This window comes from Styela clava, chromosome 3 (assembly GCF_964204865.1).
Source record: "Styela clava chromosome 3, kaStyClav1.hap1.2, whole genome shotgun sequence".
NCBI lineage: Eukaryota > Metazoa > Chordata > Ascidiacea > Stolidobranchia > Styelidae > Styela > Styela clava.
Window position 1 is genome coordinate 6,737,749 of NC_135252.1, and position 23,764 is coordinate 6,761,512.

The window sequence follows — 23,764 nt, forward strand, 5'->3', positions numbered from 1 at the left end:
TGGAAAACTTACATGAGGATATTGTGGATTTGCTCCCAGTAGCTCGACTTCATCCGCTACAGGATCGTTTTCTGACTCCCTTACATGTCCTTTTCAGTACAACATTGTTGTTGCCACCTAAAATGTTCCACCTTTCCATTCAGAACTATTATATAACTAACAAGAGAGCTATGCTCAAATATATGGACACAAAATCCATAACGAAATGCATTACCGGAAAATCATACGGTATCCTGAACGAAACTGAACATGATTCAAGTTTTAAAACGTGTTCCCACGAGTATAAAATACTACAGCCAAGTTTTGAATAATATTTCAGATCTTATAGGATTCATAAATAATTGAAGAATAAATAAAAGTGATAGCCTTCTAGTGAAAATGCAATCTTTAACTAATCAAATCTTCAAGGCAATTAGTCCAGTAGTTGAAGCGAAAAGCGATTTTTTTTCATATTGATGAGAAGAAAAATTCTAATAATAACAACATCATATCAAAAGCGATGTTCAAATATATGCAGACGGAGACTAAAGCAGGCAGTAGTCTACTTTATCACTACCGTAATCGTGTGAAAACACTTGCGACTTTCGCGTAGCAAGATTTTTCAATATCAAAACGCAAGACCGCCGCCACGCTTGGCGTATTAAAAACCGTGTTCCCATGAAAAAAATAATACAGCGAAATTTTGGATGAAATATCAGATCTCTTTTACAACTGAAAATTCCGAAGTAATTTGTCCAGTAATTAAAGTGAAAATCAATTTTTTCATAACGATAGGGAGCACAAGAGCAATATTAAGAACGGCAACATAATAACAATACGGTTCATAGGTCCACTCCGTATCCAGTAACCACAGCAATTCAGAATCATTATGACCCTCTTATTCTATTTCTGGGCCACTCTGCTCATTCAGCATGTTGATATTCTTATATAAAAAGGGTTTCTCAATAATTGCGTGTCCCATGGGAAATACAAATGTGTGCTGTGTCCTATCCCATCCCATGGAATTCACACGGGAGTCCCAAGCTCGAGTAGGGCATTTCTGTAGTCGGTCCTGGCTTTGCTCAAAGAAGAATATCCTTTTACTTTTGATGAGTGTACCTGTCCTTTCTTTGTGAATGTTCTCATAAAAACTAGTAACAATGACTATCCACGTATCAATAAAATAAGGCTGTAGTTCCTCCTCCAATTATCAAATATGAAATTTCAAACTGATTCCAAGACAAGACTGTTTGGCAAGTTTTATAGTAAAATAGCAGCCTTGATCAGGCCCGAAATTATCTTCACAAATCCAGCTCCCTGATGCTATGTTCGATGTATGAACCGCTTGCGGGTCGGGCAATGTTCATGTCAATATCTTCAATTGAACTTGATTTTATCAAGTGTTTTCATCTTTTTGCACATATCCGGTAGGTAATGTATACCGCTATCTCCGCAATCGCTTTACCGTCTCTGTTATCTCTACTCCAAATTTTACCTTATTTCGTTTCTACTCTCAGACCTACAGTGTTATTCATATCTGATTCATTTTTCCATGTATTTATGTATAAATCTATAAATTCTTAGAAAATTTATATTTGATACTTGACTGTTGTATCAACCTCTGCTACAACGTCTGGACCGGTGCACCTGCCAATGTTTTGCACTTGTTGACGATTGGGAAAATTGTTATAAATATCCTTGATTTGAAAATAGATTTCGGGTTACAAAGTCATTCACAACGAAAAATTGCGGTTTCAATTAGCCTTCCTGCGTTTCTCAATAAACCCTGTTCATTGTCGAAATATATATATTTATTGGCAGTATCTCGAGATTATTCACTGTATTGTATCCCAATATATCGAAACTGTTTGGTGTGAAAAGCTTTTCACAAACGTCGTCCACTTTGTAGAATTTACTCTGGCAAACCTATTTTTCTGGCAATGATGACTTGTAAATGCTTCAAATTTTGTTTCAATGTCAGCTCCAGAGTTTAGGTAGCCCTTTGTGTGTCAGCGAGCCAGCCACAAACATGGATGGACCTAATTTAAATTTTATGTTGAGAGGGGTTTGAAAAACTATTTAGTTATGAGCTTCTAACATTTCAAAATGTAAAATATTAAAAATGAATTTTATTCAATTCACGTCACGCATGCGGAAATGTTAAAATGAGTTTTTAAACAAGACAATCAATCCGCTCATACGGTTGCATTGACAATATTTACAGAATAAAAGTAATACAATGTAATTACAAAAAATGTGTCAGAAAATACACCCTCAATAATGTGTTGACGATTTTCAGTACAGGATGTTAGAAGGAAAATAAAGAAAAAGCTTTACAAAAATCACAAACAGTAACAAAACGATAATAAGTATTTAAAGTTCGCAAACATTCGATACACCAAGTTAATATATTAATAGGAAAGTATAAATTCATATGGAACGCGCAATATTTGAATGATCCTATGCATTGGTTAAGAACATAAAGCAAGATGAAATGACGACTCGACTGTTTGAATTTAAGTGGAGGTAACGGTTTGGCACAAACCCTGGCAGATCTTATCGCATGGAAGCGCAAATGTGATGAAAATTCAAGATACCTTGCGGAGAAAACCCGAGAGTGATAAAAACAGTACGCCTCGACGAACAGAAAGGTTTCGAATCTATTGCTTCTGAATCTAGATCACGTGGATAATGGGTATAAAATACAGGGTTCGTTTGGCGTAGACTCAGAATCGATGACCAGCACCGATTCAAAAATTTTCAAACAGCAATTAAGTTGGAAAAATAAGCAAATACTGAAAATATAGACCATTTCAGTCGTCAAAATAAAAAGCGTTTTGTGATAAAGATAAGTTGAAAGATCAAGATATTTATTAACTATAGTTTTATGCATCTAAATTAGTTTTTTTTATTTGCGATACATTGGCTTAGATTTCAAATATGATTTCAGTTGTTTCGCTGTTAGAAAATATGGAAACACCTTGCAAAAACCGCTAATAGTAACTAATTTCATGAAAAGCTGTGAATGATATTTATTGCTTTCGAATCTGAGCGAATGATTCATTTATGAGAGTACGTGATAAGGCGTAAGTGAAGGTCGTTGTGTTAGGAGCACGTGTGCTGCGAATCAGCAGTACATAGAACACATACATAGTAAAGTCAGTTTTACCCATTCTAAATATTTGCTCGTCTCTACAGTCTCGCACAGCTCAGTCAATATATTGAGGAATTCAGATATAGAGCAGATATATATCTATAAAACTTTTAGAGTGTTTTTGATGTTAACATCGAAACATTACGTTGACTCAAAAGTAGAACCATATATGTCGCCCACTTTACTTTTCAAGCGTTGGAGTCTTTTAAACACATCGTGAGGAAAAATTTGTATTTTCGTCAAATGTAAGAATCCCTGGGATTACGATGTTACAGATTTTCCTTTATCACTCAGCTTCCTTCGACTTGAAACGAAGACTTGGCCTTTTTGATGTATGAAACATCTTTAGAATGTTTTATTCTTGTTTAATGAGAAAAAGGCAAGTTAACGTTTTGTGTTGGTATTACCGTTCTCAATCTTTGTGACAAATTCTGGGTTTTCCTTCGTTTCGGGTAAGTCTTTAAGTTTTTTCCTCGTTTTTATATAAATAAAAAGTCCAACAAGAACAATAATGACAACAACTGGCCCAAGTCCAATTGCAAGCGCAAGAGAAACTGTATTCATACCGGTGTCTGGTTTGAAAGTTTTTTCTTTAACGTCTTTTACATAATGCCTTGTTGTGTTTTTATATTTTGCATTTTCGTAACGCTGTTTAACCATCATCGCCCTGTTTTTCAAAAGTTCTTGCTTCTTTTCTTTATTCCAGAGCGATCTATAGTCTTTCGAAGGCACATTTTCTGATCTTCGTCTCAATAGATCTGTACCTGTTTGATTGTACTCCGAATCTGAACTGCGGTTTTGCGTAGAATTGATTTTTCCTTCACTTCCTGGGTAAAGAAATATATCGTTGATTATTTCTTCTCGTGTCTGAATGAAATCATTTTTTCCTTTCGATGAATTCTTTTGCCCAGTCGTTACGACTTCATATGGATGCAGGACTGCCTTTGTACTTGAGATATCTGACGCCATTGGTACTGTCTCATTCGTTCCGAGATCTTTCATTATTTCATCGTTTACATTTTCATCCCGAAGTTCTAATACTGACTCACGCTGTCGGTTTTGTTCATAACTTTGTGTAGTTGTTTGTGCATTCAGTTTTAAATTATTAAGTATATCGGAGCTCACTATCTCGTCTCGGACTTCGGTTCTGGATTCAGTCTTACGATTCCGGTATTTTCGTTTTCCATTGCGTTCTCTCCGATTCATTCTTCCGCCACCTCTTCTGTCATTTTTGTTTCGATTCTTTCTGTTTTTCCCTCTTTGTCTTCTTTTAGGTTTAGTTGTGGGTATAACATAATCGGCTTCAAAGCTTCGTTTGTCACTTTCGTCGATTATTGATACTTTTTCTATTTCGGGTTTTTCCTCATATTCCAGAATGCTTGCATTCGGAATTGTTGTAGCAGTTGTGGGCATAAGAAGAAGTTTCTTTAAAATTTTAAAATAAGAAAATTGAATTATTATTTCTTAATGAAAATTTGCGAACATATATACATTGAGATCACAGCTATTATATTTCGTGAGTTGAATGACCACACATTTTTTTAGTTTAATAAAGAAGCAACTACTAATAAAGGAAAATAGTTACCGTATTAGGCGTGGATTTCTCTATCGTCGTTGAGCAAGCACCAATGTGAAATATCTGCAAAATAGCATAAATTTGTATATACTTTTTAAAATATGGGGGTTTTTTTTCAGACAAAAAAAAAATAAATGCGAGTGGTTAGAGCTTAAAAAAATACGAATTCAGGAATAATTTTAGTGTAAAGCGCTCGAACATGAAAAATCCCTTTAAACTTGATTCAGCTTAGTACAAGCCATGTCGGATTCAAGTACATACAATCGACGCACAAAGAACTATTGTAACGACAAAAACTTTATAGCTTGCCACATCTTAATTATCCCCCCTGCATGTTAGGCATTAGCTATATAATTGAAAGCGAAGTAAGAGGTAGGTAAAGCTGACCACTTCAATGAAATAAAAAAAAACTGAACATAAAAAGAAATTTTAAGTAATAATAATACAATAAATATAAAATCTGTAAAAATATTCAATATACATATTTGTCGTTTACCGAAATTCTCTTTCTGTTATAACACGCCTCCTTTTTCATTTCACATTCATTCATGTAAGTCTTCCTGTCTGTTCCACATAAAACTTCCTCAAACAGAGGTCGCAGTCCCCCAGTGCTTCTTTTTGAACGCATGGATTCGTGATATTCTCCTCTATGACGTCCACGACGAGAATTCTGAAGAGAAAAATATTGAGTTTATTTATGGAGATAAGTGAGAAAAACAAGAGAGCAATGCTCAACTGTATGGATACAAAGGCCAAAACAAAGTAGTACGGGTATCCAATTTTTACAATAGTCTCGCCTGGTCTCGCCTGCCCACCAATTCATCAAACGCGGAACCACCGCAATGCGCATTTTTTTTATTTCGATGACGTCATCACACACAAAAAAAAAATACCATGGAGTCCACAAAAATTTTTGAAATAAATAAAAGTGATAGCCTCTGGCGACAACAACAATCTTCAACCGCTGGAAAGTAATTAGACGAGTAATCGAAGAGAGAAGCGATTTTTTTCATGAGCACAAAAAGAAAAATACCAACAAGAACAACAACAATAATAATAGCAAAATGATCCTTAGGTCCACCTCGTGTCCAAAAAGTAGTGTGGTTTCAACGAGTGAGTGTAGAATAAATCGTGCGCGAGAGAAGGGATGAAGTGAACAACAAAACAACACACCTTATTTCTGCGTCTTCGTATCCGTGCCCTATCCGGAGACGTATCCAACTCTTGTTCGACAAGTTTTTCCCTTACAGGATTTGATTCTTTTTCTTCCAGTTGAATCAATACAGGTTGTTCTGCAGTAAAATTATTCATTTCAATCATCGACATGATTGCATCTCCCCAAACACCACCATCGCTTATCATCTGTGTTTTGTCCAGTACGTCGGTAGATTGCTCGTCATTTTCCAGGAATTGTAATATTCTAGCGCTTGGCCACATTGCAGCCAATGCATGATATGAGCTTTCAGAACCGGAGGTGTCAACTTCCATGTCGGAAACCACTGTGAAACAAAAAGTTTTTGTAAAAAATTACACGTAAATAGTGGGACAAGACAGTGTTCCGAGCAAATTTTTGCGATTATTATAAAGCTTCTGATGCTTGAAATGTAATACTTTTCAATCTTTTTTTAATGGAAACTCACTTTAATCATGGTGGTAAACAATAAATCGAATACTAATATACAAATTTGTATTTTGATTTGTATTTTGATTTGTTTTAAACTGTTTTGAACAAAAATGTCATGAGAGTGTGTCTTCCACAGAAACCTGCAAACTTTTCAATAGTTTGTTATATAATTTTCAATGCATTAGCATTCAACCAGATAAACTATCTTCTGTATATGGTCTTGGCCAGCCGGTAATTTGAAGTGTACACTGATAATGAGAGAGTCAGAAGGGATATAAACGCTTGCCACATCTTTTAAAAGGCCATTCTGCTTAGTATTTTATCGTTTGAAATTGTCCGAAATCGCTTACTTCTGTCACAGGTTATTTATATGGACTTGGCCGGCCAGTAATATTTTATTTTAAGTGTACACTGATAATGAGAGAGTCAGAAGGGATATGAACGCTGCCTACATCTTTTAAAAGGTCATTCTGCTTAGTACTTTATCGTTCGAAATTGTCCGGAATCGCTTACTTCTGTCACAGATTGCTTCACAAGAACAAATGAAGTCATAATCTTCATGCAGGATGCAGACGGCATTATGGTGACACACAATTCCTATACATGGGTCATCCGTCTTAGCTACTAGGGTATTTGCCATAGAGGTTGTCGCGGGTTCAACAGTAGTGGGTACTTCAACTAAAATGCAAAATAAAGTAATATTGAACTTGATCTGAAAGTAGAAATGCAATATAACTTTTAAGCACATTAATGGGAAAACTTTGGATGGTTCTGTTATGAAATGGTACAAAAATGACAATTTTCGACCATCTACTTGTGTACATCTGACTGGAAATGATAAACCGTGGTATATACCTAGTACACGGGTCCAATATCCTTCAGATATGGAACAATATATAAATAAAACAATAAATATAACGGCCATAAAATTATACAGGGCCTCCAGTCTCGTTCATGATAATGCTGTTATATCCAATAAACATTGAATATAGCGTGGTAGGCTACATACCATCAAAAATTTTTCTGCAATACCCCTTATGCTGTACTTGAATTTCTTGTTCTTTAACGCAAGAAGCATGTCGTAATACACATTCATTTGGATAACTTATTTCGTCTGTTCCACACAGAGGATCGGCAACAGCAGCTGAAACAGCGAATTCAAAAGTAACTTAACTTTGTTTAAAAAAACGAGGAAATTAGGGGATGTTTCAATGCATTTTTAACATAATACTGCTATCCAGTATATGCAAACCATTGTACGCTATTAATTCAATTTGTAAACCGGTCGAGTTTTCCAGATGCCGAATTTTCCACAATAAAGTTTGATTTTGTCACTTTTGTAAACCAGGTATTCAATGATAAATATTATTTAAATGGTTTAGTCGTTTCATTTTTTGGGCATCCATAATCCAGGTTGTATAATTTTGGGATTCAGGTATGAAAAAATGGTGTCATTGCAAGTTGTGAGAAGTGCACCGATACTGCAGATATGAAAACACCAAACTAGAACTATTTTTTATTTACCCCAAATTTGTACAACTACAGATCACCTGATTATATATTTTACTCAAAACATATTTACGTATCCATTGTAATGCTTCTTTGGCATTTCATAAGTAGCTATTATAACTGATATGCTTAAAATCATCTATGACGACATACCATTGCAGTCTAATGTTTCACATGGATTGACAGTTGCCTTCGCTCGCAGAAATTCTTGGCTTTCTCTTCGCAGGCGTTCTTCTATAAATTAGAAATAATAATTGATGATAAAGATAACATGCTGATGAAGAATGCAATATCTACAGAGTCCAAAGTATCCAATTCAAGTATATATCTGAACTCAAAAACTGAACCTCGGTATCATTCCCAAATATTTCAATATTATACTTTAAAATAAATCTTGTTCATGTCTATCTGAGGCATTCAAGCAAGAATTGGATTACTATGCAAAGTATTGATGATTTCTTATCATCTCCATGCCAAAAATGAAATATTCAAATACTAATATTTCAGAATGTGATTCAAAGTAATTAACAAGAGAGCTATGCTCAAATATATGGACACAAGTAATATCCTTCTAGCGAAACATACAAGCTTTAACCACTGAAAATTTCGAAGCGATTGGTCCAATAGTTAAAGAGAAAAGCGATTTTTCATAACGATAACAAGAAAAATATCAAGAAAAACAACAAAAACTGATTAACAAAACGATCCATAGGTTCATTTTGTGTCCAATAAGCAATAACAACTGTAATTTGAAAATGTATGTGAATAATGGGCAACAACCAATTCATGCTTCAAATTCTGTTAGCTTATTTTTGATAGGTTTTTACCTGCACTGCATGTCCCAGAATGAAGAATTCCTATTTCCATTTGATGTCTACATTCTGACTGTCTCACGTGACATTCGTTTGTGTAAGTTCTTCCGTCTTTTCCACAAACATAAGACAATGCTTGCACGTCACATTCTAAGTGAATACAAAATCATTGAGAACTGAACTCGACTGTGAGGTATACTTGGAAAATGATTTAATTTTTATACTGTAAATTTGTAACAACTTTGTGAATTGACGAATTTTATATGAATTTATAAGAAAATGTAATAAATAGTATCTTTGGAAATAAGATCCGTGATATGAAGGAGACAACGGAGTTATCTTACCGATTTTGCATCTGCATATTCCTGCCGGGTCGCATTTGGCACCAAACTTGCAACCTTTAGCGCATGTTCTTTGCTTTTTGCCTTGCTTCTTATTTTCTAAATCAAGCTGTAGTGTATCTAAACATAATATCTCATATTAAGAAAATGCATGAAGAAATATATAATAAATAATAAAAATATCGTGGATATACCCAATCAATGTTCTGTATCGTACGTCATGTTGAACATTTTAAAATAATAATATATCGCTAGTAGGTATGATGTGGAAAGTATTTTTAATATTAGATTGTCCGTTAAAATTGATAATGCAATGTTGTAACTTGATGTACATAAATCGCTTTAAGCCCAAATCTTAACTCTTTTTACTTTTCATTATGCATGTTTTAACGTTTATATATTGAATGCAAGAGCATAACGTTTTGAAATCTTGGTTTTGTGATTTTGTCAAAAATGGCCATATTTAATATTGCTGATGAATTTTACTAATTTTCTACATCACGATGTGCACAAGGTCTGCAAAAACAAGTTGCTGGCTGTCGGCTGCTGATCTTAATCTGAGCTAGACAACACAAAAGCTGTCTATGATTTCTTCCAAAGTTAGCGAAAGCTGACAATATCGAAACGCGAAAAGAGCTTCAAAATAGTGCGGTTTTCATTTGCTTTTACAAATTTTCTCGAATTTTCTAGACTACAATAATTTAACTTGAAAAATTGTCAGAAAAATTACCCCTGGAATGCTGTTGATTGAGTTATACGTGAGCTCATACACGCGTTCGCGTGCTGAATCATCAAATCTTTCTTGAGTTTTACCTTGTGCTCGGTGTTTGTGTAATACTGATTATTTCTAATAAAACATATCTATTTCGATACAACCCCCTTCAAACGTTATAAGTCAATGAGCTATTTTTATGTACAAATGAAACATCATATTGAAAAATAAAACTTTTGACGAAATATTGTTTTGTTTGTGATTCTGATTTAATTCCTAAAGAATTATTTCAAAAAATTATGAGATTTTTAGTTGCTTTTGTAGTAATCAATTTTTTATAGTCTGTTTTCTTCTATCCTATGACTGAAATTCACTAAATTCACTAATTTACTCTTCAGAAAGTTATAGTCAAATTGGGAACAGGAGCAAACCGACAGCCCAAATTCAGATTCGGCTTTGGAAAATTGAATTAGTGATACAGTTGTAAACATGGTCACTATTAAAGTTTGATTATGGTCTTGAAGTTATCTTATTTATAATGGTCTGTAAATTTTGGAAATTAAGGAGAAAAATAATACAACAAATATTTATCTACAATTTACCATTAATACTCGAGTTAATTACGGAAGATTTGATATATCTGAATAAATTGAGTTGGCAAAATTAACAAAATTGATACATAACTGATGGAATGAAATTTTATTTTCGAGGTAAGAAAAAATGCAAAATCCAAACAACTCGCTCGCAATAAGAAGGCATTTGACATTATCCACAGCTGATTTGGTGATTTTTTGAAAGATTTCAAACTGTGGTCTAGCAACATACACAAATGCTGCACGCTTTTCGCCAACCGGAGATGCTTATCGGTACGATTATATTCGCTTTGAAATTCAATATCAAACCTAATTTTGCATTTATAGGCAAAGTTGTGATTTCATTCCTTCGCAATGTGTCGTGTAGTTTATAAATAGTTCAGAATATTATTACTTTTGTTCCGTCAAATTTCTTGCTTAAACTTAGACAAAAAGTTTGAAAATCGTGTAGTAACATATTATTTTTCCTACTGTTCTTTGTTTTTTCAGTCTCGGTGATAATTTTGTGTGCTGCTCAAATAAAAATTACTATTTTTGATGAAAATAGTATAGTTATAAGTTCACTAGTAAACGCATTTGTCGATTTTTACAGGCCTTTGCGAACGCGGCTATGCACGAGGAGCGAGCCTCTGTTTGTCTGTAATGTAAAAAGCTACTAAATATAGAAATAACAGGAATAATGCCGATTATTGCCTAAATAAATTTGTTATAAATTGTGAAATTATAGATTTAATAGTAAACACATTTGATGATTTTTTGTACAACATTTTTACATGGATTTCAGTCAGAACAAGACTTTGCAATAAAGGCCTCTGATATGTAATATTGGAAGATCCCGAATCTTTCGTGTTCGGCACTGCTTACTCAACTAACGAGAACGTGCTGATGTGGTGGGCATGGGATTCTACCTCAACACTTTTAACCTCATAGATAAGCCGAACAGATAACCACTCTCGCACTCAACTAAGCATAGAATGGTTTCGAGGGAATTTTATGTATTTTTTTTCTGATTCCCATATATCCCCATTTCAAGTATAGGCATTCAGAAATAGCTTTCCTGTTTTATATTGTGCTCAAATAGAAGAGCTTATAGGCTAGGTATGTAAAGAAGCTTGTCTCAGCGCTTTAAGTCAAATTGTTACAACATATTCTGCTATAGCATAGTGATAGATTGACAATTTTCGTCGTTCAAGTGTTAAGTAACAGCGTTATTATTGTTTTAATAATGTGTAAAAAAGTGTTTTTCTCAAAATATTTCACCGTTTTTACATGATCCGCTCCATTTCACGGTAATTTCCATTTGACATCTGCATGAATCTCTTTTTAAATGACATTCAGTTGAATAGGTTTTTCCATTTGATCCACAAACTTCTTGCTTTTGTTCTTTATGTCGATGACCACAAGGAAAATTACAAACGCATTCCTCTTGCAATGGATATTCTACAAATTAAAAATTTTTCCAATATGATTGTGATTTAAATTGAAACAAACAGATAAAAATGATTTTAAATAAAAATGTTTATATATAATGAATTTATCATATCTGTTGGGATTTCTACAAAATTTTGAAATATTTTTTCAATGCAGATTTACGTGTTATATTTTACTAAATTCGATACAAAATTGTCCAAGTAGGTCTAATATTGATTCTCTTATATTCCCGGCGGTATCGAACCAGATTGCCAAAAATACTTCTAGTATAAAGATAATCTAAAAGTCTGCTAAATCGCAAATATATTTGACAAAGTAGCGGAGCAAACATCTTCATTGAATATAATCCTTAAATAATAACTCACCCATTTTATGGAAAAGAGGATTTAAACTTAAAGATTTTCTTCTTTCACTAGTTCGTCGGTTTTCATCGCTGCTGTACAAATCATCGATATCTAACGGAACCACTACACGTATAGTTGCCCCATTTGCTGTTATATCCGTCACCTGTTTAATGGGTAAATATATGTCAATAATGCCAACAACACTACCAATTTTAACATAAATAATTATGATGGTGTTTTCTACTAAACTCTCCTGCTTGAAAGTGCGTTTAATACAGTATAATTCACATGGTATTTGACCGAGAGTGAACAGCAAGCAAATCAGTCGACCAAGAATATGGGACTAATGAAGGAGAAATTTGAAAATAATGTCGCAAACACGATAAATAAATACCCAAAATAAAAATTGAAAATACCAGCCGGCATCAGAAAATATATATACAATGCTTTTTCGTCATAAACATACAGAAATTGTTTCAGAAATATTCTAGCAAATTTTAATGAATGTTTTGGTAGTGCATGAAACTTTTTTCAGAACAACGGCTAGATATTCATACTTTACTGATAAAAATTAAAATACTTGACCTTTCTGCACATTCCTCCATATCTGCAGTTTGTCGCGGTATCGCATTTTTCTTCTTTGTCAAATTTATGATTCCGTCTGCAACTGTTGCTTCGAGACTGTTTGGAATTTTCTATTGATAAAAAAAGGCGTTAACTTTAAGCCACAACTATTCAACGTTAATCTCAAGTAAAGTAATATTGCCTAATTTGTACACAACCAATTATAAGCTATAGATAGAGCACCCCTGATGTATGGCTTATCTATCGAACATGCTTGGGAAAAAATATTTTAATATTGAGACCTTTGGTTGGAGTTTATAACCGGTAACAAAGTTTCAGTAAATTTTAATGAAATCGCATATGGCATGAATCATCATCGTTAAATTACATCATTGAGAAATACTCCTGAAATTTCTAATAGAATACAAGCGTATATAATATGAGATTCACTATCTATTTTCCTAACAATGATGACTTGAAATGCTTTAAATCTCGCGTCAAATGACACTTGCTATATAATAATGCACCACCCTGGATTCATTAGTTTCAATAGCCCCTAGAATTTCAGGGTTCTCCTTGAACCTTTCTCAGATATGAATCTCTTTCACTTCTGAGTGAGTATCGATTTAATCAAATTTTTTCAATGATAAATACATATTTACCTTCACGATTTCTTCTTGCGTTCGTTGAAGTTGAAATTAAAAGAATCAACAAAATCAAAAAATATTTTTTGTGATTAACATGAAAATGAAACATTCTATTCAGCAATTTCATTTTTGTGGAGTCTCTGCCGTCTCGTAGTCGGTTATTCTCTTTTTTAAATCAGATGCAATTACTCCGTTGTTGTATACTGAATTGTTTGAATTTTCGTTCATTTAAATCCGTTCTTAAATTTTTGTATAAATCCAATCGGAAATATTGTTACAAGTACCGTGACGTTAATGATAATGTTGAGACAATCCTTCTAAAATGACTATCGCCAATAAGTACTTTTATTACAATATTAAAGAAATATCAAAATCTGAAAACGAGTGAAGGAATCCAATATTAAAACACCGGAATCTAAGCGCATGAGTGAGAATGAAAATATTATTTGAATTAGAATAGGTCATAGTTAGGTGAAATTTGAATACCACAAACTAGCACTAATGTACCGGTAATCGTTATTGATGCCTATTGTGGTATGCTGTAAAGCAGTGGTTAGCAAACTTCAAACTAGCAAACTTGCGGGCCAAATATACACATTTGCGGTAGCATGCGGGTCGCATTAATTTCCGCCTGCGAACAATCGCCACATTGAACTTCAAATTACGGCGTACCTTCTATTGCTGTGTTAAAAGCATTCCACAATGAGACGTGTGTCTGGCCTTTTTTAATATATTTTTAAACTATAAATTGTTTTTATTTACTTATTATCAATGTGAAGAGGAATGATGTTGTTTCTGTTTCAGGGCCAAAGCATTAATTAAAATCAAATGCTAACTTCGTTGACACGCAGTGCGTCGTCTAAAATCTAAATGACGATCTGACAAACGAGTACGAAACATAATCTTAGTGTAATGCTTTTTATATATCGCTGCTCACAGCAATATGTGCCTCCGAACATGCACATTACACGTTTTGCACTATCACACAGTGGCGCAACCCCGGGTCTTGGGTCGAATTTGAAATGACTGGTTTTGAAATGCTTAAAAAGAAAAATAATTTCCGTCCAAGTTCTTCTGTATGTTCCACTCATTTCGCAAACTCCTCTCTGTTTCCCAGGCATTTTTATATTTTCATAATCTACATAAACTTAATTTATGTTTTCAACCAATAACATAGAATTGACGCTACTTAGCCTACTACAAAACAAGCGCCGTGCAGCAGCACTTGTTACCACATAAATCCGTGTAGAGAAAATAATGAATTTAGGATACTTTTTTATGCCTTTAAAAGTCGGTTTGTTCGGGGGCCGCAGAATAATAGCCCGCGGGCCGCAGTTTGCCGACCCTTGCTGTATTCGTTTCAGTGTTGAAGCCTTTGTTCATAGCCTACAGAAAATAGCACTTTGTACTAGGTTCTACTATAAACGTATTTCTCATACAAGTTCAGATGCATTCCTAGAGTATATGATCAAGAATAAAAGTTTAATTAATTAAAAAGTTATTGGAAGAGATGTGAAACGATTCAAGTAAAGTGAGATCACTGTTCTCAAGAGTGAAATTAGGCTTTGCTCAAATTTAAAAAAAGTATCAGTTCCAAATGCAGCGCTTCTTTCATAAATGTATGCTTGAGAACTGAGAAGTATCGCAAAATAATTCTTGGTAAAGGATTAAAGCGCTGTCAACCTAGCGCGAGAATACGATGGATGTGAGGACGCGAGTGAGGACGCGCACTCAATCTGGGGTTGCTGAAAGTCGTTGTATTATATTCAATTTTTACATGTATCTCGTTTGAGTGGAGAGAGAATATAGGAGAAGTAGAACCTTTACAACTCTGCATTTCCGCACCCGCTAGGAACAGTTCCGCACCACCTGGGGGTGCGTGCATCCCTGTTTAGGAAAACCCTTGCCCCACTAGAAGACTTCCAATATTTTATATACTCTTGACACCAAAATGACCATTGTTTTACTCTAAATCTCGTACATTAGAAGGAGGTAGTTACCGAAATAATTATTCAATACGAGCCTGACGTTGTGGTAATGAATAGACAGCCGAATTGAAAACAAACTGTCGATTATTTGCACCATTTCATAAATGCTATCTAATTACACCAGTTGTTGAAGTGATTTTGGTTTTTAGTGGTGTATTCCATAAATGAAATGTCGATATGTAATTCATACTTTTCTATATGAAGCACCCAGTGTATACTTGTGGTTACAATTGCGGATTATCGCTACTAATATTTATACCTAAAGGAATTTTCTAGAATTTGTATTTGTCAGCTTAAGTACGGATTACGATGAAACGCATAAACAAATTGAGAATTAAGATCATAGTCTATAAATTATGACTTTGCTCTCAAAATGTAAATTCACACAAAGAAGTAGCACATGTGAAAAATGGTAAATAGTAATGTTATTCAGAATGATCATACAGTATACTGTAAGTCATATTGTTGTACAGTTTCTACGTAATGTGTGTCATTGGTTCATCATGCTTTACTACTGTCGTTCCCGATAGCTAAGTCAATGAGGTGTAAAACTCGCTATACAAAACCGCATTAATCCGCTTTCATTATAATACAGTATTTAAATTATAATAAACAAAAAGACAAATTGGTTGCAAGCAAAATGATATTATCCCACAAGTTTAAGTTTTCATTTTATAATTTTCAACATCTTTTTAAATTATATTTCAAAATTCTAATTAAATTTCTCGGTTTCAAGTGCGAAAACATCGTTGCTTGCAATGACGTCATACATTTGTCATTGTTTTTGAACTGTCCAAAACAAAGTTCAGTGCATCATGGTGAGATAAGTAAAACAAAACAAGTTTGATATTCAAAATTTTCAATCTTTCAACATAAAAAGACAAAAAAAGAAAGTCAAGTAGAAATTATTGGACAGATATTTAAAAATGGTGTTTTGATAGCGAGGTGAACTGCAAACTTACTTATTTCCTCACATAAAGTTTTATCCATGTTTTTGTCTATGTTTATAATCCAACGATAATCTGTCATCTCAATCTTGCGAGAAAACTAATCCCCTTTATTTTAACGACATTCTCAACCTATGACCTTTAACACCTGACCTTCCATTGCGTCGTAACGTTAAGAATAACAGAAGCTAACCAAAAATGGTAACAAGTTGTTTTCGTTGTTTACTCTATTGTTGTCGCGTTGACTTAAGTGCTGGGTGCCGTCACTGTTCTATTTTGCTCAAGATTTTGTAAGAAAAAACCTGCTATTGATTTGTAATCTATTCTCTTTCAAACTTAACGAATCCATCTCAGTTATCTAGCAACAATCTGCTAGGAAAATTTAGCATATTCAACGTTAGAATTAATACAATGTAACATAAATATATTTTGACTAAACAGTTACTTGAGATGTGATACTGTGAATTTTTTCATGCAACTCGTCAAGAGATACCAGATTACATACAAGCATTGGAAATTTAGAGTTATTGACGTCACGACACTAAGTTTATAGCACATTTTCATATGCTAAACAAATGTCACCAAGAGCTGATAAAATTTTGTATAAAGAAATTACGTTACTATCAAACCGTTGAAATATGTTTTTTATAGTACATTCAGTATCTAATCTAAGCTTCCACTATTTAATAAATGTCAAATATTAAAACTTCATATCAACTTGTATTCTGGCTTGATCCTAGCTACAATAAGTGAATCTTTAGTCTTGTGATACCAGTACATTCTCAGTGTATATTTTTATGAAACTTTATGATTAAATTAATAAAACAAATACGTAAAATTATGCCATTATATGGTTGTGTGTACGCGAATCGACTGGAATTGTTTTCTGTTGCCACAAATCCCAAATTGATAAAATGAGAATATAAATATTTACTTAACCAAAGGCAAGCTTGAGTGAGTAGCAAGGAATATCAAACATCCGAGGTCCATCTTTCACTCGTACAGAACCTGAGACATTTCTATATTTGCCATATTTGCCTAAGCTGAAGCTTTCTGTCGTACAATACGTTTCCATACTGTTGTTTTCAAACAATTTTGGCGAGTATATATGACGTAAAGATGACGTACATTTATCATCGAATGAAGTGACTGACGGTCTTGTTTGTGAAAACTGGTTCTGACGTAGTTTTTGTGTCTTACGTACGCAAAGTTTTGATGTAAATATGTTAGCAATAATAGAAAATATTTGGTGAATTTATGTGACTGTATGAATAATTCTAAATTCATCTCCACTTGCTAATTATTAGTATAACAACAAGTCAATAATATTAGTAATTATTTCTAAATGCCAGCCACTATTTACATAAACCTCCTTCACGAGGAAAAATTATAAGTATTTCTTGTAGGACGCCTGCAACTTTTTTTATTAGTTAGACTTCCAATATTAGTTGATGGCACGAGATCTCAATTTTGTTTAATAAAAAGGAAGAAAGGAATGGCACAAAAAGATCCTTCATGTTCAACAAAGGGGTCTCGTATTTCTGTGCTAAAATGCGATAAACTTATCTATTTATTAATATGAAACCGATTATATCAAACCGGGTTGTACGTATAAATTACATTTGTACGGTAGAGATAAAAGAGCAATGGTCAATAGCACTCAAAATTTCGAGATTGCGAACAGGTGCTGCTTGTCATAACTATGTTGAACTTACTGACATTCTGCAGATGAAATTTCAGATCTCTATATATTGGTAAAATTAGAGTTCAAAATCTTTTTCGGTCAATTGAGCGTTAAAAAGAGCGAAGGTTGACATATCAAATATAAATTATATTCCGAGTAAGAGATTTTGAACAGTTTGAGAAACTTTGAACTCACGCTAGCTAGGTTCTGAATATGGTTTTCGCAGCAAGCTACATTGATATCCTGGAAAGCCTTACTATATTACGAGTGCTTTCATATGTTTGGGCATAGCGAATGACAACAACCATCAGGTTGTCCTAACCTGCTTAAAATCTTTCAATATTGGCTTTAGAAGGGTAATGTTTAATAATAGATGACTAAGTGAGATATCTCTATTCTGCAAACAGAACACCAACTGGGATTAACAAAAACTTCCGTAACGTCAAAGTGAATACCTCGCTTTTTATCACCGCGAAAACTATACTACGCGATGCTAACAACGTAATACTCCACGCATAAAAATTATGGCGAACGTTTATGGTCATGGTAAATATCACGTAACACAGTACCTTGAATAGTAACTCCAAACATTTATTTAACAAATTCCTAGAAAAATTAGTTACATTTTATAGTAATTATATTGTGTTAGCTAGCATTTGGCGGCCCGGGATATATGCGAGTGACGTCAGCGTTGTCTACTATCTATAACCCATGATGAAAACAGATGAGAAAATTAGTGGTGGGACAATAACACGATAGTAGCGAATAGGGGTTGGACAAAGGATGAAATATGTAAATGTAATGAATAAACTTGAATTATGCGTTTAATAAACACGAAATCATCAAATATTGAAAACACGCTGGCCAGTGACAATTAGACAATGTTCGGATATCCATTTTCAAAAAAACGTGTCAGGAATACAACATTGTTGTCTAAAACAGTCCTAAAGTCGAGAATTAAATATTTGAATAGGGTCTCTATACCCAGTAACGATTAAACTAATGTCATGCTACTACAGATACCACAGAACAGTGTGCTATATACTAAATAGCCAATTCCACGATAAAAACCACAGTTAAATTACAATAGAGTTGGTACATAATTTTGTGTGATAATTTTGTGTCATAATTATGTTCAAATTAAAATCTACTTATTTAAAAATGTTATTTTGTAGCGTCATGAGATAGATTTTCAGTTCATTTTGTGTATTTTCATTTTTATAGCCGAAGAATTTCAATCAGATATAGGATCTAATAACTGTATGGCAGTATATGGAGTTTCGAACAAATCATTCCATAAACTGTTTACCAATGAATACATGTTACTCTACAATTAAAATAATTTGGTATTGTTCTAACCATTGAACGATTTTTGATAAATTAAGCCAAACTTAAACACTCCCATAACATCTTAGTTTAGACGACGTGAATGTTTTAGATATGATTTAACAAAAATTTGTCACGGATCGACATATTTTCACCTTAAACGGTAGCAGCGTGATGACGGCGATGGAATATAAAAATATGTTTTGACATTTTTCACACGATCAGATCAAATTTTTTTGATCATGTTCCTGCGGTATTATATTTTGGTAAAGGTTGTAAATCGAGGGATTATATTCGATATGTTTCTTATATGGCGTGTACCAACAGGCGCCTTCCACTGTGAAGCAATTATATAAATTTGACTAAAATTCAAAGTTTATTTTATTAATATATATTTATGTTTTGAAAATGTTATCAACGATTCATCATTTGTCGGACATTGTGTGAATATAATTGTCACTGTTTAGTGACTTAGAGACTACAATTATATTCATATAAAAATTAATCCAAAAATAAAATCTGAATTATGCGAGAATAATTTTAATTTTTCAACTTTTTATGTTTGTGTTCATTTCGACAATGCGTGATCTGAATTTATTTTTTGTTAATATCACGATAAAAAGTGTGGTATTTATACCTGATTGAATCTAATAAAATCGACAACAGAAAAAAAAGTACGAGCTAATTATCATTTATATATTAATTAAACAGAATATATAATAACTGATATCTCCTCTATTTTAATAAACCAAAGTATAGCTGTTAGCTTGTCAGTCGACGTCCATCCTCTATCAGCAAACTATCTGCTGTTAAGTGATGGCTTGCAACTTTCGATCTATCACTTGTCAGTTTCAGCAAATTTTAGTCTAAAGAAATTTACTCGTAAACGTTTTCAATCATATTTTATGCAAATGTTATGTTGTCTTATTCAACTCTGACGAAAAATTTCCATGTCCTATTAGAAAGAACTGCTCTTTCCTAAAACTAATGTTGTCTGCATTGTATTACTACATTTGAATATATTTCTGTGATTCCAAAATCTGTCAAATCGTCAATCTCGGTCGGACGTAGTTGCGTGGTTGTAAAATTCGTCAGTCACCACAAATATCTTTTATTTATTGTATAATTTACTCGCAAAATACTAAACGTAGGGCATTGCACATTCGATTTATCCGTATTCCACACGTGGTAAATCACTATATAAATTTCGAGCTAAGAAGGTAGTTACCTCAGCGAACAATAAACCTTTTGTGTACGCGAAGTTTACACAGATAAAATACGAGTCAGTTAAGCGTACAAATACATGATCAGATTATGTCATGGAGGGCGGATAAAGACCTCGTCAAATCTTTATAGATATATATGGCAATATATTGTGCTATAAAATATCAAGGTAGTATTATTTTCGAATTACCCAGCGGGCGGGACCTTCAATACGATGTAACAAAACTAACTACACATTGATGGGCTCACGTTCCACCCAGAATAATTGCTACTCCCGTAGTATATGTACAAGGGCAAACACGGATTAGGGTTAGGCCATACTTTTATAATTGACCAAATAGAGCGAAAACATATGGCTGGCGTGTGATTGTGTCGGCAACTCTCGTTTATACGTTCGGTCGAAACAGATAATTATAATAACTTAAGGCTGGTTGGGATTCGATACAAATACTTCAAAGTAAATATGCTCACGTACTAATGTACTGAAACAGTGTTTTAGTCGCATTCAATTCGTTGTTGCCAAAACATAAACGACCGTAAAATTAATACATGTTGTCCTTAGTGACGCTAGATAATGGCCTTTAGTTGGATAAGTAACGTGGGCGCTGGTCTTTTTTGTTTTGTAATGTGTGTGGTTGGTATAATAAATTGTGACCCGTGGATCCATCTACTGTTGTGTGAATTGGTCAGTGCATTTGATTGACGCGAGCCAAGATAGGATGTGTATGGGCGAGGCCCCCTCGAAGAATGACAGTAAGATCAAATATATCATAACGAAATGCTATCTCTCTGAATATTTCTATATAGCCACAAAACGTAAGTAAAGAATATTCTGAATCTCGCCACACTTTAATACGTGATAGATTTCAAGTGATGTCAGATTAAGATTAAATATTTAACAAACTATAGACCGCCTGCGTGGTCAGATAACCCGATGCTAAGGTATTTGACGCATTTAAAAGATATCAGACAACCACACAGAATGTTCTGAATAATCATGGATATTGTTATAAATGAAATAAACAAGGTTGACAGGTTGACTTTCGATAGCGGCTGATAGCGATGACTAACTGAAGGCAACCTATCTTTAAATGCTAATCAGCCGGCAGTTTATTCATACTTGAGCAACGCCGCATCGGGCGGAGAAATCAACTAACAATTTAAGCCTTCGCTACTCGTACATTCGATCTAAACTGTAAACCGGTTATGGGGATCTTCTTTGATTTAAAAAATTGTAACAGTACTGAACAACGCATTTATTCATTTCATTTTATTGCCAATTTAAAAATACGAGATGGATGTTCACACGAGCTATCTGAGCTGGGAACAAGAAGACGAATTTTTCGGATAGGAATTGCAGGATGCATTCCACTATTTCAAAGTCATCTCTCATGAACACTTGCCCTGAATCATCTTAAAGATTTGTGACGTTGGGTGTAAATATAATACAATTTGCGTGCAGAATTTTATATAGATATTAATCTATTAAGATATATTTTTGAGTTTCGGTTTTTAAATCTGTGATTCTAAAAATACACCAATTAAACTCATTGGTGACTTTTTGTGACAATTATGGTTTTATGAAACCAGCTAAACTAATTTTTATTTTTAAATCTGAACACTAGTAGATGGAAAACTCGGACTCGGAAATTGAATTACTGCTACTATCTAGTTGAAGCCTTTCAAGTGAATATTAGTGCTGGTAACTAACGTTGTTTACTCACGTTTAAGACATCTACTAATTTGCAACTAACAATAAAAAAGCAAATCAAAATCAAATATGACCAACTTCTTCCTTATATTCAGCTTGTCTTGTATCATTAGCATCTGATCCACTGAATCCTGATTTTTTTTCAAATTTTTTATTTAAAATTCAGCCGATATAAGTCCACGAGCACAACTAATCCGACCTTGACAAATTCTTGTCCGGGAATACAGCTTTTTATATATGGTAATAATGATAATTTTTGACAGTAATATGATATCATCTTAAAACTTAATATAAACAGCCTCCGGCTAGTGTATTTACGACAGTACAAACAACAGATATATAAGAATAAAAAATTCATAAATAATTGCAGTTGTTCAATCTAACTCGGTCAATCGTGATAACCTTCTTCCGATCGAGTTCTGTTTTTTTTTTTGCCGATGGGAGTACATAACTCAATATTGAAATCTTCAATTATGCAAAACTGTTAAAAAAAACTCAATGGGATCCTGTGACAACATACTCAAGCCAGCTTGATATTTTTTCCTTCATTATTATCTATGGTACGACGTGTTACGTTGTTTGCAATTGAATTTTATTGAATGTTCGTATTGCATGAATATAAAAAAATGTTTACATTTTAACAAAAAAGAGCAAAAATCAATCACCGCGATCAGAAAACAAAAATAGTTCATTCAGATTTAACGTGTTATGGGGATTACCAAATTTTCATAGAGAACCATATCCGCACCATGATATTCCACTTGTGTTCGGGAATCTGTCTTATTTTTGAATATCGAATGAATCCCTTACCAAAAAAATCGATAATTTGACCCTCTGCGGAGTACGCTAAAACAAAAATATTCTAATTACCTAATACTTTTAAATGGTTTAAAGAAATGGATATTATCGTGTAATATCTGTTCTATAAAAAAACGATGACTAAGAAAGAAATTTCGATTAAAATTTTCTCAACCAACTTCAATATAAAACTCTACCCTGCATGAAAATCTTGACGAACATTCAACTCCGATTGTATCACATCTCAATCTAACTGTTTATATTTTACGATGATCAAAAGCTTTTCTGAGCGAACTGTATTTTCATTTTAACAAAACTCTTTAAAAGACGTTCCTAATCTATAAAATACATTTAAAAATAAATCTAAAATTAATATTACCTTAGTTACTCATTTAATATAATATAGTCTTATTTTATGAATAAGACAATTTCTACTTTGCGAATAGAATCGTGCATCTGGCTATGCAGAATAACCATCCTAATCTGTACTAAAATGTTTCATTCTCCGCGAAATATGTTTCTAAACCACAATGCTACCTTTAGGTATAAAGTTATCTTTCTATGTGAAAAGATAGTATGACGTATCGTCTTCGGATGTCGTTAAAATAAAGCATTCGTCACCATTATCCAAATCCAGATGTCAAATATGTTTACCTAGAGCTGAAGCATGCGTTCGTATAACTACACAATCTCAACTGGACATATTAATCAAATAAAACCTTGTGAAAGTATTTGCTAGAAATTTCTTTCACCCTTTTTTCTTTTTGTTGTTATTTATAATATTCAGTATAGATTATAAT

General features: G+C 33.4%; 1 protein-coding gene across 1 annotated transcript; it reads right to left on the bottom strand.

Annotated features, from left to right (window-relative positions):
- Positions 1-1,772: 1,772 nt before the first annotated feature.
- On the bottom strand, positions 1,773-13,662 carry LOC120343238 (uncharacterized). Its single transcript, XM_039412373.2, has 13 exons — positions 13,302-13,662; positions 12,661-12,770; positions 12,097-12,238; positions 11,561-11,740; positions 8,999-9,115; positions 8,670-8,804; positions 7,996-8,076; positions 7,343-7,477; positions 6,847-7,011; positions 5,883-6,208; positions 5,206-5,379; positions 4,719-4,772; positions 1,773-4,558 (listed from the first exon to the last, which is right to left on the bottom strand). Exons 1-13 carry the CDS (start codon positions 13,411-13,413, stop codon positions 3,518-3,520), a joined length of 2,772 nt encoding a protein of 923 aa, XP_039268307.2. The 5' UTR covers positions 13,414-13,662; the 3' UTR covers positions 1,773-3,517.
- Between the last annotated feature and the right edge of the window lie 10,102 nt (positions 13,663-23,764).